The sequence below is a fragment of the Lutra lutra genome, chromosome 1 (assembly GCF_902655055.1).
Source record: "Lutra lutra chromosome 1, mLutLut1.2, whole genome shotgun sequence".
Classification (NCBI taxonomy): Eukaryota; Metazoa; Chordata; class Mammalia; order Carnivora; family Mustelidae; genus Lutra; species Lutra lutra.
In genome coordinates, this window is record NC_062278.1 from 159,368,976 (window position 1) to 159,393,311 (window position 24,336).

Below are 24,336 nucleotides of genomic sequence, written 5' to 3' on the forward strand. Positions count from 1 at the left end.
AAGCAAAGGCAACAAAGTACTATATAGGTTTCCAAGAAAATAAAATTAAAAACGATTCTATGATGACAAAGTAGGAGAGGAGTTACTATTGGGGTAATGAGATGAGATAATATGTTATTTTTTGATTTGGGTTGTGTTCATATGTATATTCACTTTGTAAAGATTCAAGTTATAGGGACGCCTGGGTGGCTCAGTCGTTAAGTGGCTGCCTTTGGCTCAGGTCATGATCCCAGGGTCCTGGGATGGAGCCCCCACATCAGGCTCCCTGCTCAGTGGAAGGGAAGCCTGCTTCTCCCTCTCCCACTCCCCCTGCTTGTGTTCCCTCTTTTACTGTGTGTCTCTCAGTGAAATAAATAAATAAAATCTTAAAAAAAAAAAAATTTCAAGCTATACACATGACACATATGTATGCAATACATCAATAAAAAGTTCACTTAATAAAAAAAAAAAAAAAAAAAACTACAGGGGCACCTGGGTGGCTCAGCGGGTTAAAGCCTCTGCCTTCGGCTCAGGTCATGATCCCAGGGTCCTGGGATCGAGCCCCACATCGGGCTCTATGCTCAGCAGGGAACCTGCTTTCTCCTCTCTCTCTGCCTGCCTCTCTGCCTACTTGTGATCTCTGTCTGTCAAATAAATAAATAAAATCTAAAGAAAAAAAAAAACCTACATCTCACCCTGCTTCTAAAATATTCCATACATAAAGTTTAAAAAGAACTTACCATCTTTCTTTTAAATCATGTATTAGAATCCCATACAAAAATTTTGCAACTCAGAATTAAGAGAAATTTTCTATATATACAAAACCAGAGAGAATAACATAATGAACCCCACATAGCCATCACCAGTTTTAGCCATTTGTCCTTCTTGGTTCACCTACCCCTACTTTCCCTGCCCCACCTCCAACCCCTAAACATACACTTCTTTCCTTGAGTATTTTAAAGCAAATTTCAACATATTATGTCACCTGTAAAACATCAGTACAAGATTATTTAAAGTATTGTTCATAAACTACATTATTTTAAAACTTAGAAATGTCACACAAACTAAAATCTCATTTAACAAGTCTCTCAGCATTTCCAATATCTAGTCTTTAAGAGAAAGCAGACATTCTTATAGTGTAACACCTAATCATACCAGCACTTGCAACTTCATATGCAACTATATGTGTCAAATTTTAAAACACATAAACTGAGACTAATACTTCCTCAATTATAGTTTCCTTCTTAATTCTGTAAAAGCCAAAGAGAAGGACCTCACAGATTATGTTAATCAGTCAACAGATCATACTGATATAAAATGTAGGGGGAAAAAAATGCAGCCCAATGTTCCACATAAACCCAGAAGTAACTAAGCACAGACAGCAACAGAATTCCAAGACATTCTTCAAAAAGACATCCAATTTTTATGAGATGGGCTTATAAGCTTCTAATTTGTACCAAAAGTTATCATAAAAACATAAAAATAGTAAAGTGATACCATGTGTGGGAAGAAAGTTTACATTATACAACTTTAAAACAAATTAAAATTAATGACTTACTTGATTTTCAGAGAATGGGAATTTGGGTTCAATGGAACAAATCTGATCATAATACCTAAAAAACAAGAAAACTTATAATTACCAGAGCTAAATATTATATACATTTATGTATATACAACTGGTTTAAGAGTACACAAAACTTATTCATGCTTTGAGTGGCCCACAAATCAAATTTAGTCATTTTAAAGTTAATAAACACAACCTTTCAATGCATAAACAGAATCTAAAATGCATGCAATAAAAAAAACTGTACAAAAGACACATACTCACCACCAAAGAAAAATACTTAAGTATTAATGACTAAAAGCAAACTAACATCTGCCCAAGACCACTATATTTCTTAAAATACTATTTCTTATTAAGGTAACTATTTATATCCATTGGGTAAATTAACATATCCGGCAAAATGATATATTTTTTTAAACATTTATTTATTCCAGAGAGTGCATGTGAGCAGGGGGGCAGGGTGGGGGAAGCAGACTCCTCACTGAGCCCAGAACCCAAAGATGGGCCTGATTCTGTGACCCTGACATCATGACCCAAGCCAAATTAACAGTCAGATGCCCAACTGAGCCACCCACGTGGCTAACTTGTTAGTAAACTGCTATTTAAAAACAGGTTTACTAACTTTCAGATATGCTTTGGTTATATCCACTTCTGTCCCTCTCCACCACTGTCACAACAGTTCACCAAAGCTTCTACCCTCCCCAGAAATAATCCCATGATTATATTGGTCAGGTAATCTTCAACAATGGAGGTAAGAACATCCAATGGAAAAAAGACAATTTCTGGGATACCTGGGTGGCTCAGTCAGTCAAGTGTCTGCCTTTGGCTCAGGTATGATCCTGGGGTGTTGGGATCAGCCCTGCATCAGGCTCCCTGTTCCTCCCTCTCCGTCTGCCCCTCCCCCTACTTGTACTCACTCTTAATTGCTTTCTATCTCAAATAAATAAATTCTTTTAAAAAAAAAGAAAGAAAGAAAAAAGACAATTTCTTCAACAAATGATGTCGGGAAAACTGAACGGTTTTGCAAACTATGCAAAAAGAACGAAACTGGATCACTTTCTTAGTGGAGGATAGTGGGGGACAGGTCACAAAGGTGATGGGGATTAAGGAGTACACTTGTGATGAACACAGGCTGATGTACGGAATTGTCTATAGTTAAGAGTCTGCTTTTTTGCTTGTTTTTTTCTTTGTTCATTTAATGTTTCTCAAATTCCACATACAAGTGAAATCTCATGGTATTTGCGTTTGTCTGACTTATTTTGCTTACTATTATACTCTCTACATCCATGTTGTTGCAAAAGGCAAGATCTCATTCTTTTTTATGGCTGAGCAATATTCCTGTGTGTGTGTGTATACACACCATTATCTTCTTTATCCATCATCTATCATTGATCAGTTGGGCTGCTTCCATAATTTGGCTATTTTGCATAATGTTTAAATAAACATAGGAGTGCATATACCTACTCAAATTAATGTTTTCAGATTCTTTGGGTAAATACTCAGTAGTGGAATTACCGCATCATATGACAGATCTATTCTTAATTTTTTTTTTTTTTTAGCAAAGGGGAAAAAGCATAGGGGGAGTGAGGGAATCTTAAGTAGGCTCCATGCCCAGTACAGAGCCCAATAAGAGTCCTGATCTCATGACCCTGAGATCACGACTTAAGCCGAAACCAAGAGTGGAGAGCTTAACCTACTGAGTCACCCAGGCACCCCTATTTTTAATTTTTTGAGGAACCTCCACCCTGTCTTCCACAGTGGCTGTACCAGTTTGCACCAAGAGTATACAATGATTCCTCTTCCTCCTCACCAACACCTGTTTCTTGTGTTTCTTATTTTAGCCATTCTAACAGGTGTGAGTTGGTATCTCATGATAGTTTTTCTTTTTAAAGATTTATTGTTTGAGGGGCACCTGAGTGGATCGGTCATTAAGTGTCCACCTTTGGCTCAGATCATGATCCCAGGGTCCTGTGATCAAGCCCTACATCAGACTCCCTGCTCGGCGAGGGGCCTGCTTCTCCCTCTCCCACTACCCCCTTTCTCATTATCTTTCTCTCTGTCAAATAAATTTAAAAAATCTTTAAAAGAAGAAAAAAAAAGATGGTTTGAGAGAGAGAGCGAGCACATGTACAAGCACAAGCAGGGGGAGGGTCAGAGGGAGAAGGAGAAAAGCAAACTTCCCACTGAGCAGGGAGCCAATCGCAGGGCTTGATCCCAGGACCCCAAGATCATGACCTGAGCCAAAATCAAGAGTGGGATGTTTAACCGACAGAAACACCCAGGCAGCACTCATAGTTTTTATTTATATTTCCTTGATGATGTGTGATGCTGAGTATCTCTTCACATGCTTGTTGGCCACCACATCCTCTGCCATTTTTTAACTGGACTGTTTTGGGGGTGTTAAGATTTTAAAAATTCTTTATACATTTTGCATACTAACCCTTCACTGGATATGCCATCTGCAAGTATCTTCTCCCATTCCATTGATTATTGTTTAGTTTTATTGACTGTTTCCTTCACTGTGCAGAATGTTTTATTCTGATGTAGTCCCAATCATTTATTTCTGCATTTGCTTCCCTTGCCTCAGGAGACCCATCTACAAAAAGTTTCTATGGCTAATGTCAGAAAAGTTACTGCCTGTGCTCTCTTCCAGGATTTTTTGGTTTCACATCCACACTTAGGTCCTTAATCTATTTTTTTTTTAAGATTTATTTATCCATTTTAGAGAGAGACAGCGCCCACATGTGCAGGGGAGGGGCAGGGGAAGAGAGAATCCCAAGTAGACTCCAAGCTGAGCACAGAGCCCAACACAAGGCTCTACCACAAAACCCCAAGATCACCACCAAACTGAAACCAAGAGTCAGATGCTCAACCAACTTCGCCACCCAGGCACCCCCAATTAATCCATTTTATTTTTGTGTATGGTGTAAGAAAGTGGTCCAGTTTTCCCAACACCATTTGTTGAAGAGACTTTTTCCCACTGGATATTCTTTCCTGCTTTGTCGAAGAGGAATTGACCATAAAACTGTGGGTTCATTTCTGGATTTTCTATTCTGTTCTATTGATCTATGTATCTTTTTTGTGCCAGTACCATACTGTTTTGATTATTACACCTTTATAATATAATTTAAGTCCAGAATTGTGATGCTTGCAGCTTTGCTTTTTCCAGATTGCTTTGGCTATTTGCAGACTTTAGCAGTGCCACACAAATTATTGTTTGTTCTAGAGGCGCCTGGGTGGCTCAGTTGGTTGGGCAACTGCCTTCGGCTCATGTCATGATCCTAGAGTCCTGGCATCAAGTTCCACTTTGGGTTCCCTGCTCGATGGGGAGTCTGCTTCTCCCTCTGACCTCTCCCCTATCATGCTCGCGGGTGCACGTGTGCGCACTCTCTCTCTCTCTCTCTCAAATAAAAATCTTTGGGAAAAAAAGAGAGAGATTGTTCTAGTTCTGTGAAAACTGCTGTTAGTATTTTGGTAGGTATTACAATAAATGAGTGGATTGCTTTGGGTAGTATAGACATTTTAACAATATTTGTTCTTCCAATCCGTGAACATGGAATTTTGTTCCCATTTCTTTGTGTCATCTTCAGTTTCTTTCATTAGTTTTCTCACTACAGGGCGTGCACCTCTTTGGTTAGGTTTATTCCTAGGTATATTATTATTTTTGGTGCAAATGTAAATGGGATTGTTTTCTTAATTTCTCTTCCTGCTGCCTGTGCTCAATATTGGTGCATAAAAATGCAACAGATTTCTGTACACTAATTTTGTATCCTGTGACTTTACTGAATTTATCAGTTCTAAACATTTTTTTTAAAGATTTTATTTATTTATTTGACAGAGAGAGAGAGATCACAAGTAGGCAGAGAGGCAGGCAGAGAAAGAGGGAGAAGCAGGCTCCCTGCTGAGCAGAGAGCCCGATGTGGCTCGATCCCAGGACCCTGAGACCATGACCTGAGCCGAAGGCAGAGGCTTAACCCGCTGAGCCACCCAGGTGCCCCTCTGAACAGTTTTTTGATGGAGTCTTCCAGGTTTTCTATATATGGTATCATGTTACTTCTTACTTACTAATTTGGATGCCTATATCCTTTTGTTGTAGACTGCTGTGGCTAGGACTCCCTGTACTATGCTGAATAAACGTGGTCAGAGTGGCCATCCTTGTCATATTCCTGACCTTAGAGGAAAAATACTCTAAGTTTTTCCCCATTAAGACTACACTTACCTTGATGAGCACTGAGTAATCTACAGAAATGCTGAATCACTATACTGTACCCTTGAAACTAACACTATGTTAACTATACTGGAATTAAAATTTAATGGGATGTCTGGATGGCTCAGTCAGTTAGGTGTCTGCCTTCAGCTCAGGTCATGATCTCAGGGTCCTGGGATGGAGCCCCACAGGGCTCCATGCTCAATAGGGAGACTGCTTCTCCCTTTCCTTTTGCCCCTCCCCCTGCTCACACTCACTCTGTTAGTCTCTCTCAAATAAATAAAATCTTTAAACAAAAAAAGAAAACAAAAACAAAAAAAACATCTAGGGTGGCTAAGCTGTTAAGCATCTGCCTTCCACTCAAGTCATGATCCCAAGGTCTTGGGATTAAGCCCCATATCAGGTTCCCTGCTCGGTGGGAAGCCTGCTTCTCCCTCCCCCACTTCCCCCTGTTTGTGTTCCCTCTCATGTCTGTCTGTCTGTCTCTCTCTCTCTCTCCCCATGTCAAATAAATAAGTAAATAAAATCTTTAAAAAAAAAAATTTCTACCCTCCCTTTAGACTAATGAAAAAATCACCTAGCCAACCTCCCTGTCTCCTTGAGTCCTTTCTCTTTTTTTTAAGATTTTATTTATTTGAGAGAGAGAGAGAGAGAGAGAAAAAAAAAACGTGTGCGTGTACATGTGCATGTACACATGTACACTCTCTCTCTGGGGTGGGGGGCAGCCCATGAGCAGAGGGAAAGAGAGAAGCAGACTCCCCGCTGACCAGGGAGCCCAATCAGGGCTTGATCCCAAGACCCCAGGATCATGATCTAAGCCCAAGGCAGACACTTATACAACTGAGTCACCCAGATGCCCCTTCCTCATTCTTTTCAACCTATTCTCCACACAGCAACTAGAACAATCATCAAACACAAAGCATTCTTCTCCCTCACCAGGCTGACCTTTGAGCTAGCAAGGAGGGTTGGGAGTATCCAAGGCCAAGCCTTCTAACTGGCCGTAATCTTTCCTCCTTCCCTTATTATCTCCTCCCTCCACCCTCCTTCATCAGGGTTATCATTCCAGTAACTGTTTCTGAGGCAAATTTTTCAGGGAGAGAGGCAAAACATCTGAGACCAAATATTTTCTCTGACACAGCCCTGAGTTTGATTACAAACAGGAAGTATTAAGCACTTAAGTAAATACACTGAAGATAATGTAGGCTAAGCTTCTAAACAATCAGACAAAGGAGTTACAAATACAGGAAGAAAGATGGCTAGAATAAATTCTGTGGCTTCTGCTTGGAACTGGAGGTATCAGTATTAACTTATTTTTTAATATAGTGGAGAAATACAAAAACAGGTATAAATGTGTGTGAGTGATTTCCTAAGTGTACATACCGAGAGCGCCTAGAAGCAGTAACACCTCAGTAGCAATAAGCATACCCAGAGCCCCCATGAGTAATGCTCTGCTTTAGAAGCCAACACTCCCAGAAATGGCAGACTCCATGGCTGAGACCAAGAAAATTCAAGATTCAAGCCTAAAACATCCTGCTATGTCAGACAGTCAAAGAAGTACTCATGGGGTGCGCCTGGGTGGCTCAGTGGGTTAAGACTCTGCCTTCAGCTCAGGTCACGATCTTAGAGTTCCGGGATCGAGCCCCGCATCAGGCTCTCTGCTCAGCAGGGAGCCTGCTTCCCCCCACCCGCACCCCCCCCCCCGCCTACTTGTGACCTCTCTCTCTGTCAAATAAATAAATAAAATCTAAAAAAAAAAAAAAAAAGTACTCAAAAAATGAGAACATGTCAAAGACACAAGAACTAGCTTTTAAGGGGCTCCTGCTAGCGAAGTCCAAAAAGTTTCAAACAAAATAACAAATCACAATCCACTGAGGAAAAGTAAGAACGCCAATCTGAAGGAAATAAAACAAATAAATAGGTAAACAGAGAAAGCACCACCTTGCTGTACAATGCCAACTAACAACACGAGAATATAAGAAAGAGTTAGAAAAAGCATTTGACACCTTTCTGAGTATAATATCTATTTCAGGTAAGATACATCAATGGGTGCTAACACAAAGAAGTTTGATGGAAACAGGGCATTATAAAGATTCAAAGTATCTCCCTACAAAGTACTTACTAATTAATTAGTTCAACATACTCATTAACTGTCAGGTCAAGAAAACTAGCAGATGTCATCTACGAAGTAATAAAAGTTAAACATTAACAGCCCAGGACAAATCAACTTCAAGTTCTTCCTGACACGCGGGTTGGAGGGGGCCAAAAATGCATAAATCACAAGAAAATATAAGACAAACCCTAACTGAGGGACAGTCTATGAAGAAACTAGCCAATACCCTTTAAAAATGTCAAGGTTGGGGGTGCCTGGGTGGCTCAGTGGGTTAAAGACTCTGCCTTCCGCTCAGGTCATGATCCCAGAGTCCTGGGATCCAGCCCCGCATCCGGCTCTCTGCTCAGCGGGGAGCCTGCTCTCTCCTCTCTCTTCCTGCTTGTGATCTGTCAAATAAATAAATAAAATCTTTTATAAATAAATAAATAAATAAATAAATAAATAAAAATGTCGAGGTTGTGAAAAACAAGGAGAAACAAAAGAACTATTCCAGACCGAAGGACAAAAAAAGAGCCAACCAAATGCAACGCAGAATCCTGGATTAGATCCCTAATCTGTACATGACTCTGTCCAACAGCATTATCGGGGGAACTGGCAAAATCTGAATGTGTTTAATGGATTAAATGGTAATATTAAATCAATGTTAACTTCCTGATTTTGAAAGTTGTACTGTGGTTATACAGTAGAGTATTCTTATACTTAAAAAATGAACTCTGAAAAAAAAATGAACTCTGAAGTTTTGTGTTTTTTTTTTTTTTAATTTTATTTATTTGACACACAGAGAGAAAGCCAGGGAGACAAGTGGAGGAAAGAGCAGAGGGACAGGGAGAAGCAGACTTCTCACTGAGTAAGCAGCCCAATGTGGGGCTTGATCCCAGAACTCTGAGATCCTGACCTGAACCAAAGGCTGACGTGTAACTGACTGAGCTACAGGCACCCCTGAACTCTGAAGTATTAAACACTTAAACCCTTTAATGGATTCCTATTATACTCAAAATTACATACAAAATTTTTGACAAGGTCTGGCATTATCTAACCATCATTCAACTCTCCAGCCTCATCTGAGAATATGGACTACACACTTTAGTCATTAGTCTATGCTTTCCCCTAAGCTTAGGGACTTCACTTTTATTTTCCTCTGGAAATTTTTTTTCTCTGGGAACTTTCCCATTATAACTCCCTACTTTTCTTGTCCAAGCTGATTATGTCATCAAAAAGTCTTCCCTCAGAGCATCTGAGTGGCTGAGTCAATTAAGAGTCCAATTCTTGATTTCAGCTCAGGTCTTGATCTCAGGGTCATGAGATCAAGCTATGCTTGGGGCTCCCTGCCCAGCAGGGAGACTGCTTGAGATCTGAGATTTCTTCCCTCTGCCCCTCCCCCACCCAACTCACACACCCTCTCTGGCAAATGATAAATCTTTGAAAAAGAAAAAAAAAGTCTTCCCTCATTCACTCATCCATTCAACAAATACATACTAAGAATTTCCTATATGCCAAACACAGTTCTAAGACATAGAAATTCAGCAGTAAATAAACATTTAAAATTTTGAGCCCCTGTAAAGCTTACTTTTAGAGGGAAAGACAAGAAAGCTAAGTAAAAATATAGCAAAGGGGTACCCAGGTGGCTCAGTCCATTAAGCGTATGCCTGTGCCTCACGTCATGATCCCAGGGTCCTGAGACCAACACCTATATGAATCCAAGTCCCTGATCAGTGGAAAGCCTGCTTCTCCCTCTTTCACTTCTCCTGCTTGTATTTCCTCTCTCACGGTCTCTCTGTCAAATAAGTAAACAAAATCTTTAAAATAGAGGTGACTGAGTGGCTCAGTGGGTTAAGCCTCTGCCTTCAGCTCAGGTCATGATCTCAGGGTCCTGGGATCCAGCGGCACATCCAGCTCTCTGCTCAGTGGGGAATCGGCTTCCTTCTCTCTCTCTGCCTGCTGCTCTGCCCACTTGTGATCTCTCTCTCTGTCCAATATATAAATAAAAAACCTTTAAAAAAAATTTTTTTAATAAATAAATAAGTAAGAAGGACAAAATGTTATACAGGGTGATGTGAGAAGACATTAGTCTTAAGTCACTATATGTGGTCACTTGACTATATATAGAAGTAAAAATTTCAATAATTTAAAACATCATGAATAACGGAGAAGGCAAGAAGGAGGTGATGTGATGAGGCAAGCAAATAAGTGAGATAAAAGCATTACCAGTCAAGGGAAGATCAAGTGCCAAAAAGCTGGGACAAGAGTATGCCTGAAAATACGCTGCCATGGCAAGAAGGCCAATAAGGTCACAGAAGAAAGCACAGGAGAAAACAGTAGGAGATGAAATCAAAGAAGTAATGATGCCTTGAATACAACTGTAAGACTTCTGGCCTCTACTATATAAAATAGGAAGGGGACCCATCAGAGAATTTGGACAAAAGAGTAACATGAGCTAACCCCTTTTCACAGAGTCACCATCCATGGCTGCTGTGTGGAAAACTGACTTGCAGTTGTGCAAGAGCCATAAAGAAACCAGTCAGGAAGCTATTACTGTAATCCAGTCAGAAGATAATGGTAGCGAGGATCAGGGTGTTCCACTTTGGTGGCAAAAGTGTTAAGGGCAGGGGTGCCTGGGTGGCTCAGTCGGTTAAGCCTCCAACTCTTAGTTTCAGCTCAGGTCACGATCTCATGGTTCATGGATTTAAGACCTGCACTGGGCTCCCGGCTCAGCGGGGAGCTTGCTTAAAAGATTCTCTCCCACTGCCCCTTCCCTCACTGCTCACTCACTCTCACTCTCAAATAAATAAAATCTTAAGAAATTGGGGTGCCTGGGTGGCTCAGTCATTAAATGTGTGCCTTTGGCTCAGGTCACGATCCCAGGGTCCTGGGATCGAGCCCAACATCAGGCCCCCTGCTCAGCAGGAAGCCTGCTTCTCCCTCTCCCACTCCCCTGCTTGCTGTCCTCTCTTGCTGTCTCTGTCAAATAAATGAATAAAATCTTTTTAAAATAAGTAACATAAAATCTTCAAAAATATACAGAGAAAAAAAAAAAGATTTCATACAGGCAGTCGATCTAACTCCTACTTAAAATTAGTTCCCAGGGAGCCTGAGTGGCTCAGAGGGTTAAGCCTCTGCCTTCCCCTCAGGTCATGATCCCAGGGTCCTGGGATCCAGCCCCACATCAGGCTCTCTGCTCAGCAGGGAGCCTGCTTCATCCTCTTTCTCTGCCTACCTGTGATCTCTCTCTGTGTCAGACAAATAAATAAATCTTTAAAAAAATTAAAAATAAAATTAGTTCCCCTCTTCCTTTATAATCTCTTAGGCCTCTGAACTCTTCCTTCACAGAACTTACCACAGTTTGTAATACATTTAGTTGTAGAATTATGTTTAACGTCTTTTCTCTTAAAAGGTTCTAAGCTCCCTGAAAGCAGAGACTGGGTCTGTTTGTTCACTATTTTACTACTACCCCAAACAAATAAATCAGTAAAATGCAAAGTTTTTTAAAAGTAACTTTTTTTTAATCTCTGAAAAATAAACCCAAGATTCTCTTGTTTTGATAATGAACAGATCCTACTAAAGAACATGACCATAAGGACAGAATACCAAGTACCAAGGACCTGAGGCAACAGAAGGCAACTGCGTGCCTAAGGGTGTTCATGGCACAGCAAGAAGGCTCATATGGCTATAGGTAGGGATTTACAAACTCTTTCTGAGAATGGCTATTGTAGGCTTTACCAAGCAAAAGGCAGAAAATCAAGGATAACATGTTGGTCCTTATATAACAAGAAAAAAAATCCTGCCTAACCTATATCCTTTTTACCTAAGTCAGGCCATCTCAGATGGTGGGCACACTAGGTACAACTGTCATTAGCTGGAGCCATTTCCAAAGGAAGAGTATCCAGTTCCGTGGAGAGGGCACCACTGGGGGGCTGGTGGGGGTAGGGAGGGAGGTAGGATAGTACTGAACACAATCAGCTTCATTCTCTGCCCCAGTGACGCCTAAATTCCAGGACGCCCTTCTCTTCTCCCAGAGAGCCCAGCCATCTCAATTTGGGCAGCGGGCTCAGCTGCTGGAGACAAGGCAATTTGCTGAGTCACCAATCCCCAGTCTGAGATTCTACATTCGCTGCCAAGTGTAGGTGGCACCAGAGCAAACCCTGGGCAGCAGCAAGGTGCAGCCAATGGACAGGGAGGCAGGTGCAGGGAATAAAGGGGACAATGGGACAGAGGGAACAGTCCAGCGAGGTCTCCAAGGCTCAGAGCCCTAACCAACTAGAGTGGTGGCTATGGAAAACATAAAAATAGGCAGCTGGGCAGGCCTTAGTTTGTTGACTTCTGCTCGAAAGGAAGTAGTAGGAGATGAAGCTACTTCCTCTGCAAATGGACCAGGACCAAAAAAAAAAAAAAAGAAAAGAAAGAAAGAAAGAAAGAAAAAAGAAAGGCTAAACAGAATGTCTTAAATTTTTTACACCTACTCTATTCAAAGTTTTTGGGGTCAACTCTCAAAACAACTTGTATGGGGAAACAGTGCATTTGTAGCCTATATTTAATTGACTAGAAGCTTTATGATGGAATCCTTAAAAACAGCTGTCTCAGGAGAGGTTATGTAATTTAAAGTAAGTACTATAGGACAGCAGGGGTGCCTGGGTGGCTCAGTGGTTTAAAGCCTCTGCCTTCAGCCCAGGTCATGATCCCAGGGTTCTGGGATCGAGCCCTGCATCGGGCTCTCTGCTCCGTGGGGAGCCTGCTTCCTCCTCTCTCTGCCTGCCTCTCTGCCTACTTGTGATCGCTGTCTGTCAAATAAATAAATAAAATCTTAAAAAAAAAAAAAAGGTACTATGGGACGGCAGTCATTGGAAATCAACAATATCTGATTCACATGAAGTAAACTCCAAGAGAGACGAAATAATGCTTTTTAAGGAAAGGAGCCATTGCTAACTCCAGTTAAAATGCTGTTCCTACAGCACCAATTACTCCTTTGATATATTTTCATCATACGACCCCTGGTAATTCAGCTTAAATCTCAGGTCTCAAAATTCCTAAAGAGGGAACAGGAGCAGAAACAAGAGAATCTACGCACCTCTCTGTCATTTAAATATGATTTACTAAGGACGCCGGAGTGATTCAGTCCTTAAGTGTCTGCCCTTGGCTCAGGTCATGATCCCAGGATCCTGGGATCGAGCCCCACATCGGGCTCCCTGCTCGGCAAGAAGCCTGCTTCTCCCTCTCCCACTCCCCCTGTTTGTGTTCCCTCTCTCACTGCGTCTCTCTCTGTCAAATAAATAAATAAAATCTTTTAAAAATAAATAAATAAGTGAGTAAATAAATAAATAAATAAATATGATTTACTAGATCCGCAGATTCTAGCTTAGGCTACACCTTTAACAAAGTAGACCAGGACTGCAAGTTTTCCACAAGTAGGAAGAAGGAAAGCCAGTGTCCTATACCAGAGTTGGCAAAAAATAAATAAATAAAAAGTGCATTATGATTATGATAAATACTACTACAGAGAATCTGTATGTACTTTAATATTTTAGAAATAAGTAATTTTTTAATCAATTATAAAACCCTAATCATGCTTAAGAGGTATAATGTCACAGCAGGCAATAGCTCAGGCTTGCAAGTCAGACAACCCTGAGTTTGAATCTCAACTCCACCAATTCAAAGCTGTGTGACTGTATGAAAGTTATGAATAACTTCTCTAAACCCTTCCTAATGTGAGTTGATAGCTCATTAATTTAAGCATGAGGAAAAAGATGATACATACTAAATACTTAAAATAGTATTGACATATAGTACATTTGACATAAATGGTAGCTACAGATTATTTTGCAACTATCCAGAAAGGCCTTTTATGTTCTCCAATAATTTTATAAACCTCAGCCACCTTAGAGCAAATATTCAATAGGTCAATTTTTAAAAGCTCACAGGGGGGAGAAAAAAAAAAAAAGAACCCTAGGAAATGAATTCATTTCTTTGAATATACAAAAGACCAAAAGACAGTTATAGGACAAATTCCCATCAGAAATTCTAGTTTTAGGTACACCTGCATAGCTCAGTCAGTTAAGCATCTGCCTTCGGCTCAGGTCATGATCCTGTGGTCCTGGGATCGAGCCCCGAATCAGGCTCCCTGCTCAGCAGGTAGCCTGCTTTTCCCTCTGCCTGCCACTCCCCCTGGTTATGAGCCCCTGCACTCTCTCTCTCTCTGACCAATAAATAAACGTCATATTAAAAAAAAAAAAAAAAAAAAGATAAAGCTTTCTTCTAAAATTTTTTTTTAATTTTATTTATTTGGCAAAGAGAGATCACAAGTAGTCGAGAGGCAGGCAGAGAGAGAGGAGGAAGCAGACCCCTCGCCGAGCAGAGAGCCCGATGTGGCACTTGATCCCAGGACCCCAAGATCATGACCTGAGCCGAAGGCAAAGGCTTAACCCCCTGAGCCACCCAGACACCCCTCTTCTAAAGTTTTTAAAAAAAATAAAAAAGAAGGAAGTTCTAGTTTTTGGTTTTTTTTTTTTTTTAAGATTTTATTTATTTGACAGAGATCACAAGTAGGCAGAGAGGCAGGCAAAGGGGGTGGGGGGAAGCAGGCTCTCTGTGGAGCAGAGAACCCAATGCAGGGCTCGATCCCAGGACCCTGAGATCATGACCTGAGCCGAAGGCAGAAGCTTAACCCACTGAGCCACCCAGGTGCCCCCAAGAGGTTCTAGTTTTAAGGGCACCTAGGCGGCTCTGTCAGTGAGCATACAATTCTTGGTTTGGGCCCAGGCTATGATCTCATGGGTGATGGGATCAAGCCCCATGTTAGGCTCCCTGCAGAGATTCTGCTTGCTTGTAGTGTCTCCCTCTCCCCCTTTCCTGACTCATGCGCATGCACCTGTTGCCTGTTTTCTCTCTCTCTCTCCACCTCCCCCTAAAATAAATAAATGAGTCTTTAAAAACAAAAAGAGAGAGAGAGGGAAAGAAATTCTAGTTTTAAAGTTTGAGGGAAGATGTGGAGATTGAGAACAACCAAGCCACACTAGCCAAAGCGACACTGTAATGCAAATTTACATGACCTATACAGCTCTAGTCACTACTTAGGGCTGTGCAACTCCTGACCACCCACCAGAGAGAAACAAGAGAATCCAAAGAGCTGGACCACTTATTGGTCAGAGTTAACAGATCCTTCTGCAACCTTATTTTTACACTTCTTCACCCAATTTTATCACATGAAGAATCATTAATGAAGCATTTTGCAGCAGAATACAGTAGAAAGTAAATAATCAGGGAGTCAAGAGGTCAGGATCTTAGTCTAATCCTATCACAAAGTCCACTGTGTGGCCTTAAACATCCTGTGGGCAAAGGATTCTCCCTTAAGGTTACACAGAATGAAGACAGTCCTAACAAGCTTTTTGATTTACTAAACATTAGAAGTCAAAATACAGGAGTGCCTGAGTGGCTCAGTGGGTTAAGCCTCTGCTTTCAGCTCAAGTCATGATCTCAGGGTCCTGGGATGGAGCCCATGTCAGGCTCTGCTCAGCAGGGAGCCTGCTTCCCCCCCACCTCTCTGCCTGCCTCTCTGCCTACTTGTGATCTCTGTCAAATAAATAAATAAACTCTTCAAAAAAAAAAAAAGGAAGTCAAAACACAGAAAAACAAATCAGATTTTAAATCTTCCTTAAAATTGCCTATTCAAGGGGCACCTGGGTGGCTCAGTGGGTTAAAGCCTCTGCCTTCGGCTCAGGTCATGATCCCAGGGTCCTGGGATCGAGCCCCACATCGGGCTCTCTGCTCAGCAGGGAGCCTGCTTCCCCCTCTCTCTCTGCCTGCCTCTCTGCCTACTTGTGACCTCTCTCTCTGTGTCAAATAAATAAAAAATACCTTTAAAAAAAAAATTGCCTATTCAAGCTATCCTACAACCCAACAATCACATACTGGGTATCTACCCTAACAATACAAATGTAGGGATCCAAAGGGGCATGTGCACCTGAATGTTTATAGAAGCAATGTCCACAACAGCAAAACTATGGAAAGAACCTACATGTCCATCAACAGATGAATGGATAAAGAAGCAGCAGCATATATATATACAATGGAATACTATGCAGCAATCAAAAGAAAAGAAATCTTGCCACTAGCAATGACATGGATGGAACTAGAGGGTATCATGCTAAGCGAAATAAGTCAATCAGAGAAAGAATTATCATATGATCTCTCTGATATGAGGAATCTGAGAGGCAGGGTGGGGGGTCATGGAGGGTAGGGAGGGAAAAAAATGAAACAAGATGGGATCAGGAGGGAGACAAACCATAAGAGACTCCTAATCTCAAGAAACAAACTTAGGGTTGCTGGGGGATGAGGGGGTAGGGATAGGGTGGCTGGTTTACGGAACTGGGGAGGGTATGTGCTATGGTGAGTACTATGAAATGTGTAAGCCTGAGGATTCACAGACCTGTACCCCTGGGACAAATAATACATTATATGTTAATTTAAAAAAAAATTTTTTTTTAATTCTGTCTATTCAGGGAAGTCTGGCTGGCTCAGCTGGTTAAACTTCAGACTCTTGGTTTCAGCATCATGACCTCACGGTCATGAGACTGCGCCCCAAGTGGGGCTCTGTGCTCAGTGCAAAGTCTGAGATTCTCTCCCTTCCCTTCATGCATGCTCTCTCTCAAAAAAATTTAAAAATATTTTTAAATATTTTATTTATTTATTTAACAGAGAGAGAGAGAGAGAGAGAACACAACCAGGAAGAGAAGTGGGAGAAACAGGCTCCCTGCTGAGCAGGGAGCCCAATGCCAGATCTGATCTCAGGACCCTGGGATCGTGACCTGAGCCGAATGCAGTCGCTTAATGACTAAGCCACCCAGGCACCCAAAAAAATAAAATCTTAAAAAAAAAAATTTATGTTTATTCATCTATGCAGAATAAAATTACTAAGCCAAATCAAGGTCTGTCAAGTACAAGCACTTTCTGAGACCAAGGGCCAACTATTATGTATCTTTATTTCCTCCACACAGTTTGAATAACAAATCTGTAGTAATGTCATTAGTACTAAAATTATCTTAATATCTTCACCCCCAAACTAACAATCAGAATGTAAGCAACAGTTGTGAAGTAAAATGGAACAGCAATATTTTCTTTCCTGATCCACAAAACACTAGTGTTTGAAAAAAGAATTCAGAAATTACGAGACTAGTTCCATCAACTGTACTTTTTACAAGTGAAAACGGTACTACCATAACACAACAAATATTAACCCACAAGAGAATGGCAAATTTAGAATTTTTACAAGACCTACATAAATGACTTAACACAAAGCTAAAATTACAAACTATTAAAAAAAAGTCAATGAAAATACTAATATCAAAACCAGCGAATGCAGCCAAAAGCAGACTGAGGAAAAGCACACAGTTCTAAAATAAATGTATTAGAAAAACAAGAGGGGAAAAGTTAATCACTCAATACAAAAAAGAAAAAGAAAAGTAAATGACAAAGGCAGAAAAAAAACATACACTTCGTTAAAACATTTATTTGATAGGGGCGCCTGGGTGGCTCAGTGGGTTAAGCCTCTGCTTTTGGCTCAGATCATGATCTCAGGGTTCTGGGATCGAGCCCCGAATCAGGCTCTCTGTTCAGCAGGGAGCCTGCTTTCCCCTCTGCCTGCCTCTCTGCCTACTTGTGATCTCTGTCAAATAAATAAATAAAATCTTTTAAAACACACACGCACACATTTATTTGATAAAATAATGCCGTATTTCTTTAAAAAAAAAAAACTGAGAGAAAGAGAGAGACAGAGTGCACGCACTTGCAAGCATGGGGGGTGCAGAGGGTAGAGGGATAAGCAGACTCCCTCCAGAGCAGGGAGCCTGACTCTGGGCTCCATCCCAGCACCCTGAGATCATAACCTGAGCCAAAGTCAGACACTTAACTGACTGAGCCACCTAAGTACCCCTTGACTTGATTTAAAAAAAAGGTAGTTCCAAACCCTTAGCAAATCTGATCAAGGGAGAAAACCACATTAACACGTCCACATTAGGAATAAGAAAAAATTTCAACTACCAATTATGAAAATAAAAAATTTTGTGAGGACTTCTGTATGACAAACGGTATCATAAATGCAATTAAGAAACAAGACACAGGGGTGCCTGGGTGGTTAAAGCCTCTGCCTTCAGCTCAGTTCATGGTCCCAGGGTCCTGGGATCGAGCCCCACATCGGGCTCTCGGCTCGGCAGGGAGCCTGCTTCCTCCTCTCTCTCTGCTTGCCTCTCTGCCTACTTGTGGTTTCTGTCTGTCAAATAAATAAATAAAATCTTTAATAAAAAAAAAAAAAAAAAAGAAAGAAGACACAAAGTGCCTGGGTGGCTCAGTGGGTTAAGCCCCTGCCTTCAGCTCAGGTCATGATCTCAGGGTCCTGGGACTGAGGCCCACATTGGGCTCTCCACTCAGCGGGGAGTCTGCTTCCCTCTCTCTCTGCCTGCCTCTCTGCCTACTTGTGATTTCTCTCTCTGTCCAATAAATAAATTAAATCTTTAAAAAAAAAAAAAGAAAAGAAAGAAACAAGACACAGGTATGGATATTTACAAATATACGTAATGGGAAAAAGGGTAAATAACCAGAAAATGTAAAAAGCTTCTAAAAATCATTAAGATAAAAAAAACAAGCAACCCAGAAAATGGGCAAAGAAAAAGAACAGGCGATTCACAGAAAAAGAAACTAAGTGACCAGTAAACATAAGATACTCTAACTCAGAAAAATCCAGGCAATGCAGCCAAAAACAAGTTACCATCTCTCATCCAACATTTCACAAAAAGCAGTACTTTAAATTAACTAGCAAGTACCAGTAAGGATGTGGAGGAATAAAAACTCACATATACCTGTTGATGGGAATGTAAATTAATAAAACCACTGTGAAGAGCCAAAAATACAAGTAACTCTCTTCCAGTTAACCAGACATCTGAATGAACATCCTTCTGCTTCCTCCCAAAATTCCACTCAAAAAAGGAATAAAAAATTTAAAAGATATAAATGCACAAGGACAAAGACAACAGGAAACAGCACAACAGCATACAAGAGGTTTCAGGAAATTTTCTAAAAGATGAGAAGAGGATGAATGAAGCAGAGAGAGAAAGCTGAAAATCTGACTCCCTAAAGGGGAGGAGCTAACAAAATAAAAGTCAAACCATCCCAGAGAAGTCAGAAAGGATATGAATTAAGAAACGTAAAGTACCACTCAAGAAAGGAATTTAGGGGGCGCCTGGGGGGCTCAGTGGGTTAAAGCCTCTGCCTTCGGCTCAGGTCATGATCTCAGGGTCCTGGGATCAAGCCCCACATCAGGCTCTCAGCTCAGTGGGGAGCCTGCTTCCCCCTCTCTCTCTCTCACTGCCTCTCTGCCTACTTGTGATCTCTGTCAAATAAATAAAATCTTTAAAAAAAAAAAAAAAGAAAGGAATTTAGTGTAAGTCTGGGTAGAGAATGGTTGAAAATCTGAAGAAAACCTTTAGGCTCCCAGCTCCTCTACTCTGAGAAAGATGTTAGGTATACCAAGCACAGCTAAGGTGGGAATCAAGCACAACTAAGTGGGGAGGAGGATGCAGACTGAGAGGCTATGGCTGGGAGAGCTAACTGCCTGCATCATTCTCTCTCCTTCTTCCTTACTAACAGAACCCCAGATTTCATGTGGGTATATGGCTGCCCTTAATAAAAACTCCCTTTTCTATCCTATCCTTCTAGGAGATATGGACATATGCTAACATATGAGCAAGGTGTTATGGGGCAGTTTCCAGGGAATATTCTGGAAACTGAGCCCTCCGTCTCCTTTCTCCCTTCTTCTTTCCAACTATCTGAATCTTGGGTATGACTACTATCTGGGCCTTAAGAACGACAACTCTAGGTTTTACAGAGCAGACAGCTAGAAGACACCTGAGCCTAATGAACTTCACAGAACCACTATACCAGCCCCAGACAACCAGAACTTTTTACAAAGGAATACAATCATAATTTAACTCACTGATAATGTAAGATCTCATACATGCAGCTAAATCCAGCCCTGATACAGGTGTCACACTAGACTAGGTAATGTATATATGACTGCTGAAATCCCCAACCTCCATTCCCCTTGATCAAATTTCAAAAAGCTGACAACCAGGCTTTTTCATGGAAGGAGACCGGAAGCCTTCTCTCTCTAATTGCCACAAAAGACACAGACACTGCTATCTGATGTTTCCTTCCCCAAAACCATGGTTCCTCTCTGACCATCCTGAAGTTTACCAAGGCTCTTCTAATCAGTTTTAAGTTAAAGCCACTTTGTAAAGGATGATGTCCATTCTCAACATGATACTCATAAATGTATATTTTAGGAAATTTTAATAGAGCTCTACAAGTTAGTAATGATAAGAAAGCAAGTTCATCACTGGACCTCTACATGGTGCTATGTACCAGTACTCATCAAGCTAGCTTCTGTTCCTTAGAAATTAGCTCCAATCTTCTGATTCAAAAATTTTATTTAGAAGTTCATTAGTGCGCCTTCTGGGTTGCTCAGTTAGGCATCTGCCTTCAGCTCAGGTCATGATCCTGGAATCCTGAAATAAAGCCCCGTGCCTGGCTCTCTGCTCAGCAGGGAGCCTGCTTCTCCCTCTCCCTGCCGCTCCCCCTGCTTGTGCTCTCTCTCCCTCTCTTTCAAAAAAATGGTAAAATCTTTAAAAAAAAAAAAAAAAAGAAAGAAAATGTTCATTAAGTTAAGAGCGCCTGGGTGGCTCAGCCAGTTAAGTTCCAACTCCTGATTTCAGCTCAGATCATGATCTCAAGGTCATAGGATGAGCCACGCATCATGCTCCCTGCTCAGCTGACACAGTGGGGAGTCTGCTAGAGATTCTCTCCCACTCCCTCTCCCCTTCCCCCAGCTCGCACTTGCGGGTATTCTAATAAATAAGTCCTTTTTTTAAAAAAATAAAAGTTCACCATTAAAAATATGTAAATTAATGTTCAGTTTACACAATTACCCAAACATAATTATTAAAGTAAGATATTCCAGGGATGCCTGGCTGGCTCAGCTAGTAAAGCATGCAACAATGATCTCCGGGTCATGAGTTTGAGCCCCACGTTGGGTGTGGAGCCTATTTTTAAAAAATAATAAAATTGTAAAAAATAAGATGTTCTGCTTGCTTGATTGAAAAAACATCTCACAACTGTCTGATTTTTGCATACTCAAGAAAGTTTTATATACATCTCCATGCTAAAATTTAATAGATTACAGTATATCTGTGAGCTTATCCTTAACACACTAGAAAGGCAAGAAGTGAAAAAAATATATACATAGCTGTTCAATGAATGGGCTAGAAGAGGATAATACAGAGAGTTACTAATAAAGCATGGTTACTTTCAAAGAGACTATCTCCGGAACAGCCCCAGTACCTAGGAATAGTTCTCACATTTATGCCTGAGAAGAGAATAAAGGACTGAACAAATGAATGATGTTTTAAAATTCACAGCAGAACCCTATCACAACCACTATCCACCATTCCCTCTTTTCCATGAGTCTTAAAACTATGCACCAATTGGGGCGTCTGGGTGGCTCAGTTGTTAAGTGTCTGCCTTTGGCTCAGATCATGATCCCCGGGTCCTGGGATTGAGCCCCACATCCGGCTCCCTGCTCAGCAGGAAGCCTGCTTCTTCCTCTCTCAGACCCCTGCTTGTGTTGCCTCTCTCACAGTCTCTCTTCTCTGTCAAATAAATAAATAAATAATCTTAAAAAAACAAACAAACAAACACCATGCACCAATTGTCTCTGAACACTCCAAGCTCCTTAAGGTTTAGGATCAAATTTAATCTACTTAACAAAACTGCTAACTCTATAAGGAGATGTTAAGGTATATAAGGAGATGTTAAGGAGATGTGTATAAAACTTCCTTGAGTATGCAAAAATCAGACAGTTGTGAGAGGTTTTTTCAATCAAGCAAGCAGAACATCTTATTTTTTACAATTTTATTATTTTTTAAAAATAGGCTCCACACCCAACGTGGGGCTCAAACTCATGACCCAGAGATCAGCGTTGCATGCTTTACCAGCTGAGCCAGCCAGGCATCCCTAGAGTATCTTAATTTAATAATTAATGTGGTTCATTACACCACATTCATGCTTTCTTAATATTGCTTATGGAAAATCCTCACTGAATACTATTCCTGTCTACATAAAAATCACTTTGGAGTTTTTTTAAAGTATGTTATTTCTAAACAATGGCCAACAACTCCTAGGTTACCCCAACAATATGCTCATACTAAGTATTAAACTAATGATCTTTGCAACCCAATAATCATATCTTTAAAAATGACACCAAAGGGTCATAATCTCTCTGAGCAATCTATTCAGTATACTTCTTTTGGGGAACCAGCCCTTCCCCATCCCACATTAATACCTCTTTGATCCATGTGGGATGGAAAAGTTAAACCAGCAGACTGACTCAGACAAAGGCAATTAAATTAGCCTATTTCCCCTATTTTCCATCATCATAATGGGCACAAGCCAACCCAGTCAGAGACCTCCCATGGACTTTCGCCAGAGATAAAGAGAAAATCACTCCTCATTTAAGATCCTGAGTATTCAGGACCACTGTAATTACAGTAGAGCTACGTGGGACCCTGTCCTCCAGCACAGGAACAAAGCTCACCTAAACTTAGGGAATCATCACAAACCCAAGATGATCTCCAGTGATGTTTAAAGCTAAAGAAGTGATACTCCTAAAATTCTCAGACACAGGAACAAACTAATTTAATCTAGGCTTCTCTTTGCATCCTAATACAGCTGTTTCTCCTGTGAAACAAGGAGAATGTGTTTCGCATAGGTACCAACTAGGCAAAAGAAAATTTTTAACTATGAAGTACCATAAAAATGTTGTCATCCCGTCCGAAAAGTACCACAAACGGTACCCTCGTTAAATACAGATGAGCTCAATAAGCATTGTTAACAAATCACTTCCTTATGTGCAAACCTTCTTGTGAACAAACTGATTTTAAGCAACCTATCTTGAACGTTCTGTCACTGAAGCTTAATTTCAAACAAGCGCAGCTCCGAACCTTTGGAATTCTCCATCATTTGATTATGATGAACTTAAGATAGCGCCCATTTAAAGTAAAAACAATGTAATGAATACTAGACGTTTGTCCCAATGCCCCAGTTCTCTCACTTCCCTCAAGCAACTACTATTATGAAATCTAAACCTGGCCAAGAAAGTTTTGCGGTGATACAAAAATGGGGAAGGGTGGAGTCTCAGAGACAACCCCCCACCAAAAAAAAAGTGAGGAAATTAGTTCTGGAAAACGTGGCGAGAGAGCAGGACGTGGCCGACCGTTCCCCCCAGTTATAGGACGGACGAAGTCCCAGCAGACCTGGAGCGGGGGCGGACCCGCAGAACGACTGGGCAGGGTGAGTGGTGGCCTACCGGGCCGCTCCGGCTCACCAAGAAGGAATGCAGTCCACACCTACGCTCCCGGCCAAGCCAGGGCGGGGCGGCCCAACTCCGACCGTGGGTGGGAGGGCTGGACGCAAGAAAAGCAGAAGAAGGGGGTGGGGGAGAGCTGCAGGCCGCAGACCACCTCCCCTTCACTCGCCCCCGGGCCCACCTCAGGAGCGTCTCGAGAGCGCCCTCGTGTTTGTCCAGCGGGCGGCCGAGGGCGGCGCGGCGCAGCTTGCTGAGCTCCTCAGCCGCGCGGCAGTACTGGGCCTGCTCCTCCCCTCCGCTCGGGTACGTCTGCTGGATGAACTTCACCAGCGGCTTGGCCAGGTCCACCTCCGAGGTCTTTTTCAACTGTACCGAGATGAACGTCGCCATGGCGAGCACCTCGGCCGCCGTTCGGGCCAAACAGACCGCAGGACCGCGACGAGAGTCGAGTCGCGCGGACTACCCGGCTGGCGGACCGGCGGACCGAGGAGCCGACGGACGGGCTCTCCGCCGGTGCTTTGGATCCGGCCACTTCCGGGAGCTTCCGCGCAGGCGCACTCGGCGCGCCGCCTGCAGTCACGTGAAGCGGTCAGGGCTCCCCTATGCTATTCGCGTGGGCCCAGCTTCGTTTGGGCTGCGCCGTAAGGAGCTGACTCTTTTCGGAAATGGAATTCTCCCTTTCCAGCTCGCTGTCGCAGCGGGTGGACCGATCGCTTTTACGTATAAGTAACTATTCCTCCGTCCGAACAATTGGTGAAGTACTGTTGAACTGCCATCTAGGAGAGTTTTCGGCTACCTGTCCAAGACGAGGCTTCAGGGTGGTTGTGACCTCTGGTAGTTCATTCAACGGACTGCTATATACAAGGACTGAGCCTTGTAGGCAAGGTGACCCTGTCATTGTGCAGCTTACAGTCAGGTAAGGACACAGATACTAAGGTGGACGAACAACAGTGTGCTTGGACTGTAGGGTATTAGGGTCCCTTGAAAGAACCTGATTTAAACAAGATAATTAGAGAAGCCTTCTCTGAGAAGACTAACTTAAAATGACCCACACTTTGAGAAGTGCTTGACGTCAG

At 41.8% G+C, this 24,336-nt stretch overlaps 1 protein-coding gene across 2 annotated transcripts in view; it reads right to left on the minus strand.

Annotated features, from left to right (window-relative positions):
• The window catches only part of PDCD6IP (programmed cell death 6 interacting protein), an 83,494-nt gene extending 59,697 nt beyond the window's left edge, over window positions 1–23,797 (minus strand). The window contains exons 1-2 of one of the 2 annotated variants that reach the window (XM_047741397.1): window positions 23,442–23,797; window positions 1,538–1,592 (exon numbers count right to left, since the gene is read on the minus strand). In XM_047741397.1, the coding sequence (XP_047597353.1) occupies window positions 1,538–1,592; window positions 23,442–23,650 (264 nt within the window). In that variant the 5' untranslated portion in view covers window positions 23,651–23,797. The remainder of the gene's footprint in view (window positions 1–1,537; window positions 1,593–23,441) is intronic. The other variant, XM_047741404.1, reaches the window with a different exon arrangement.
• Between the last annotated feature and the right edge of the window lie 539 nt (window positions 23,798–24,336).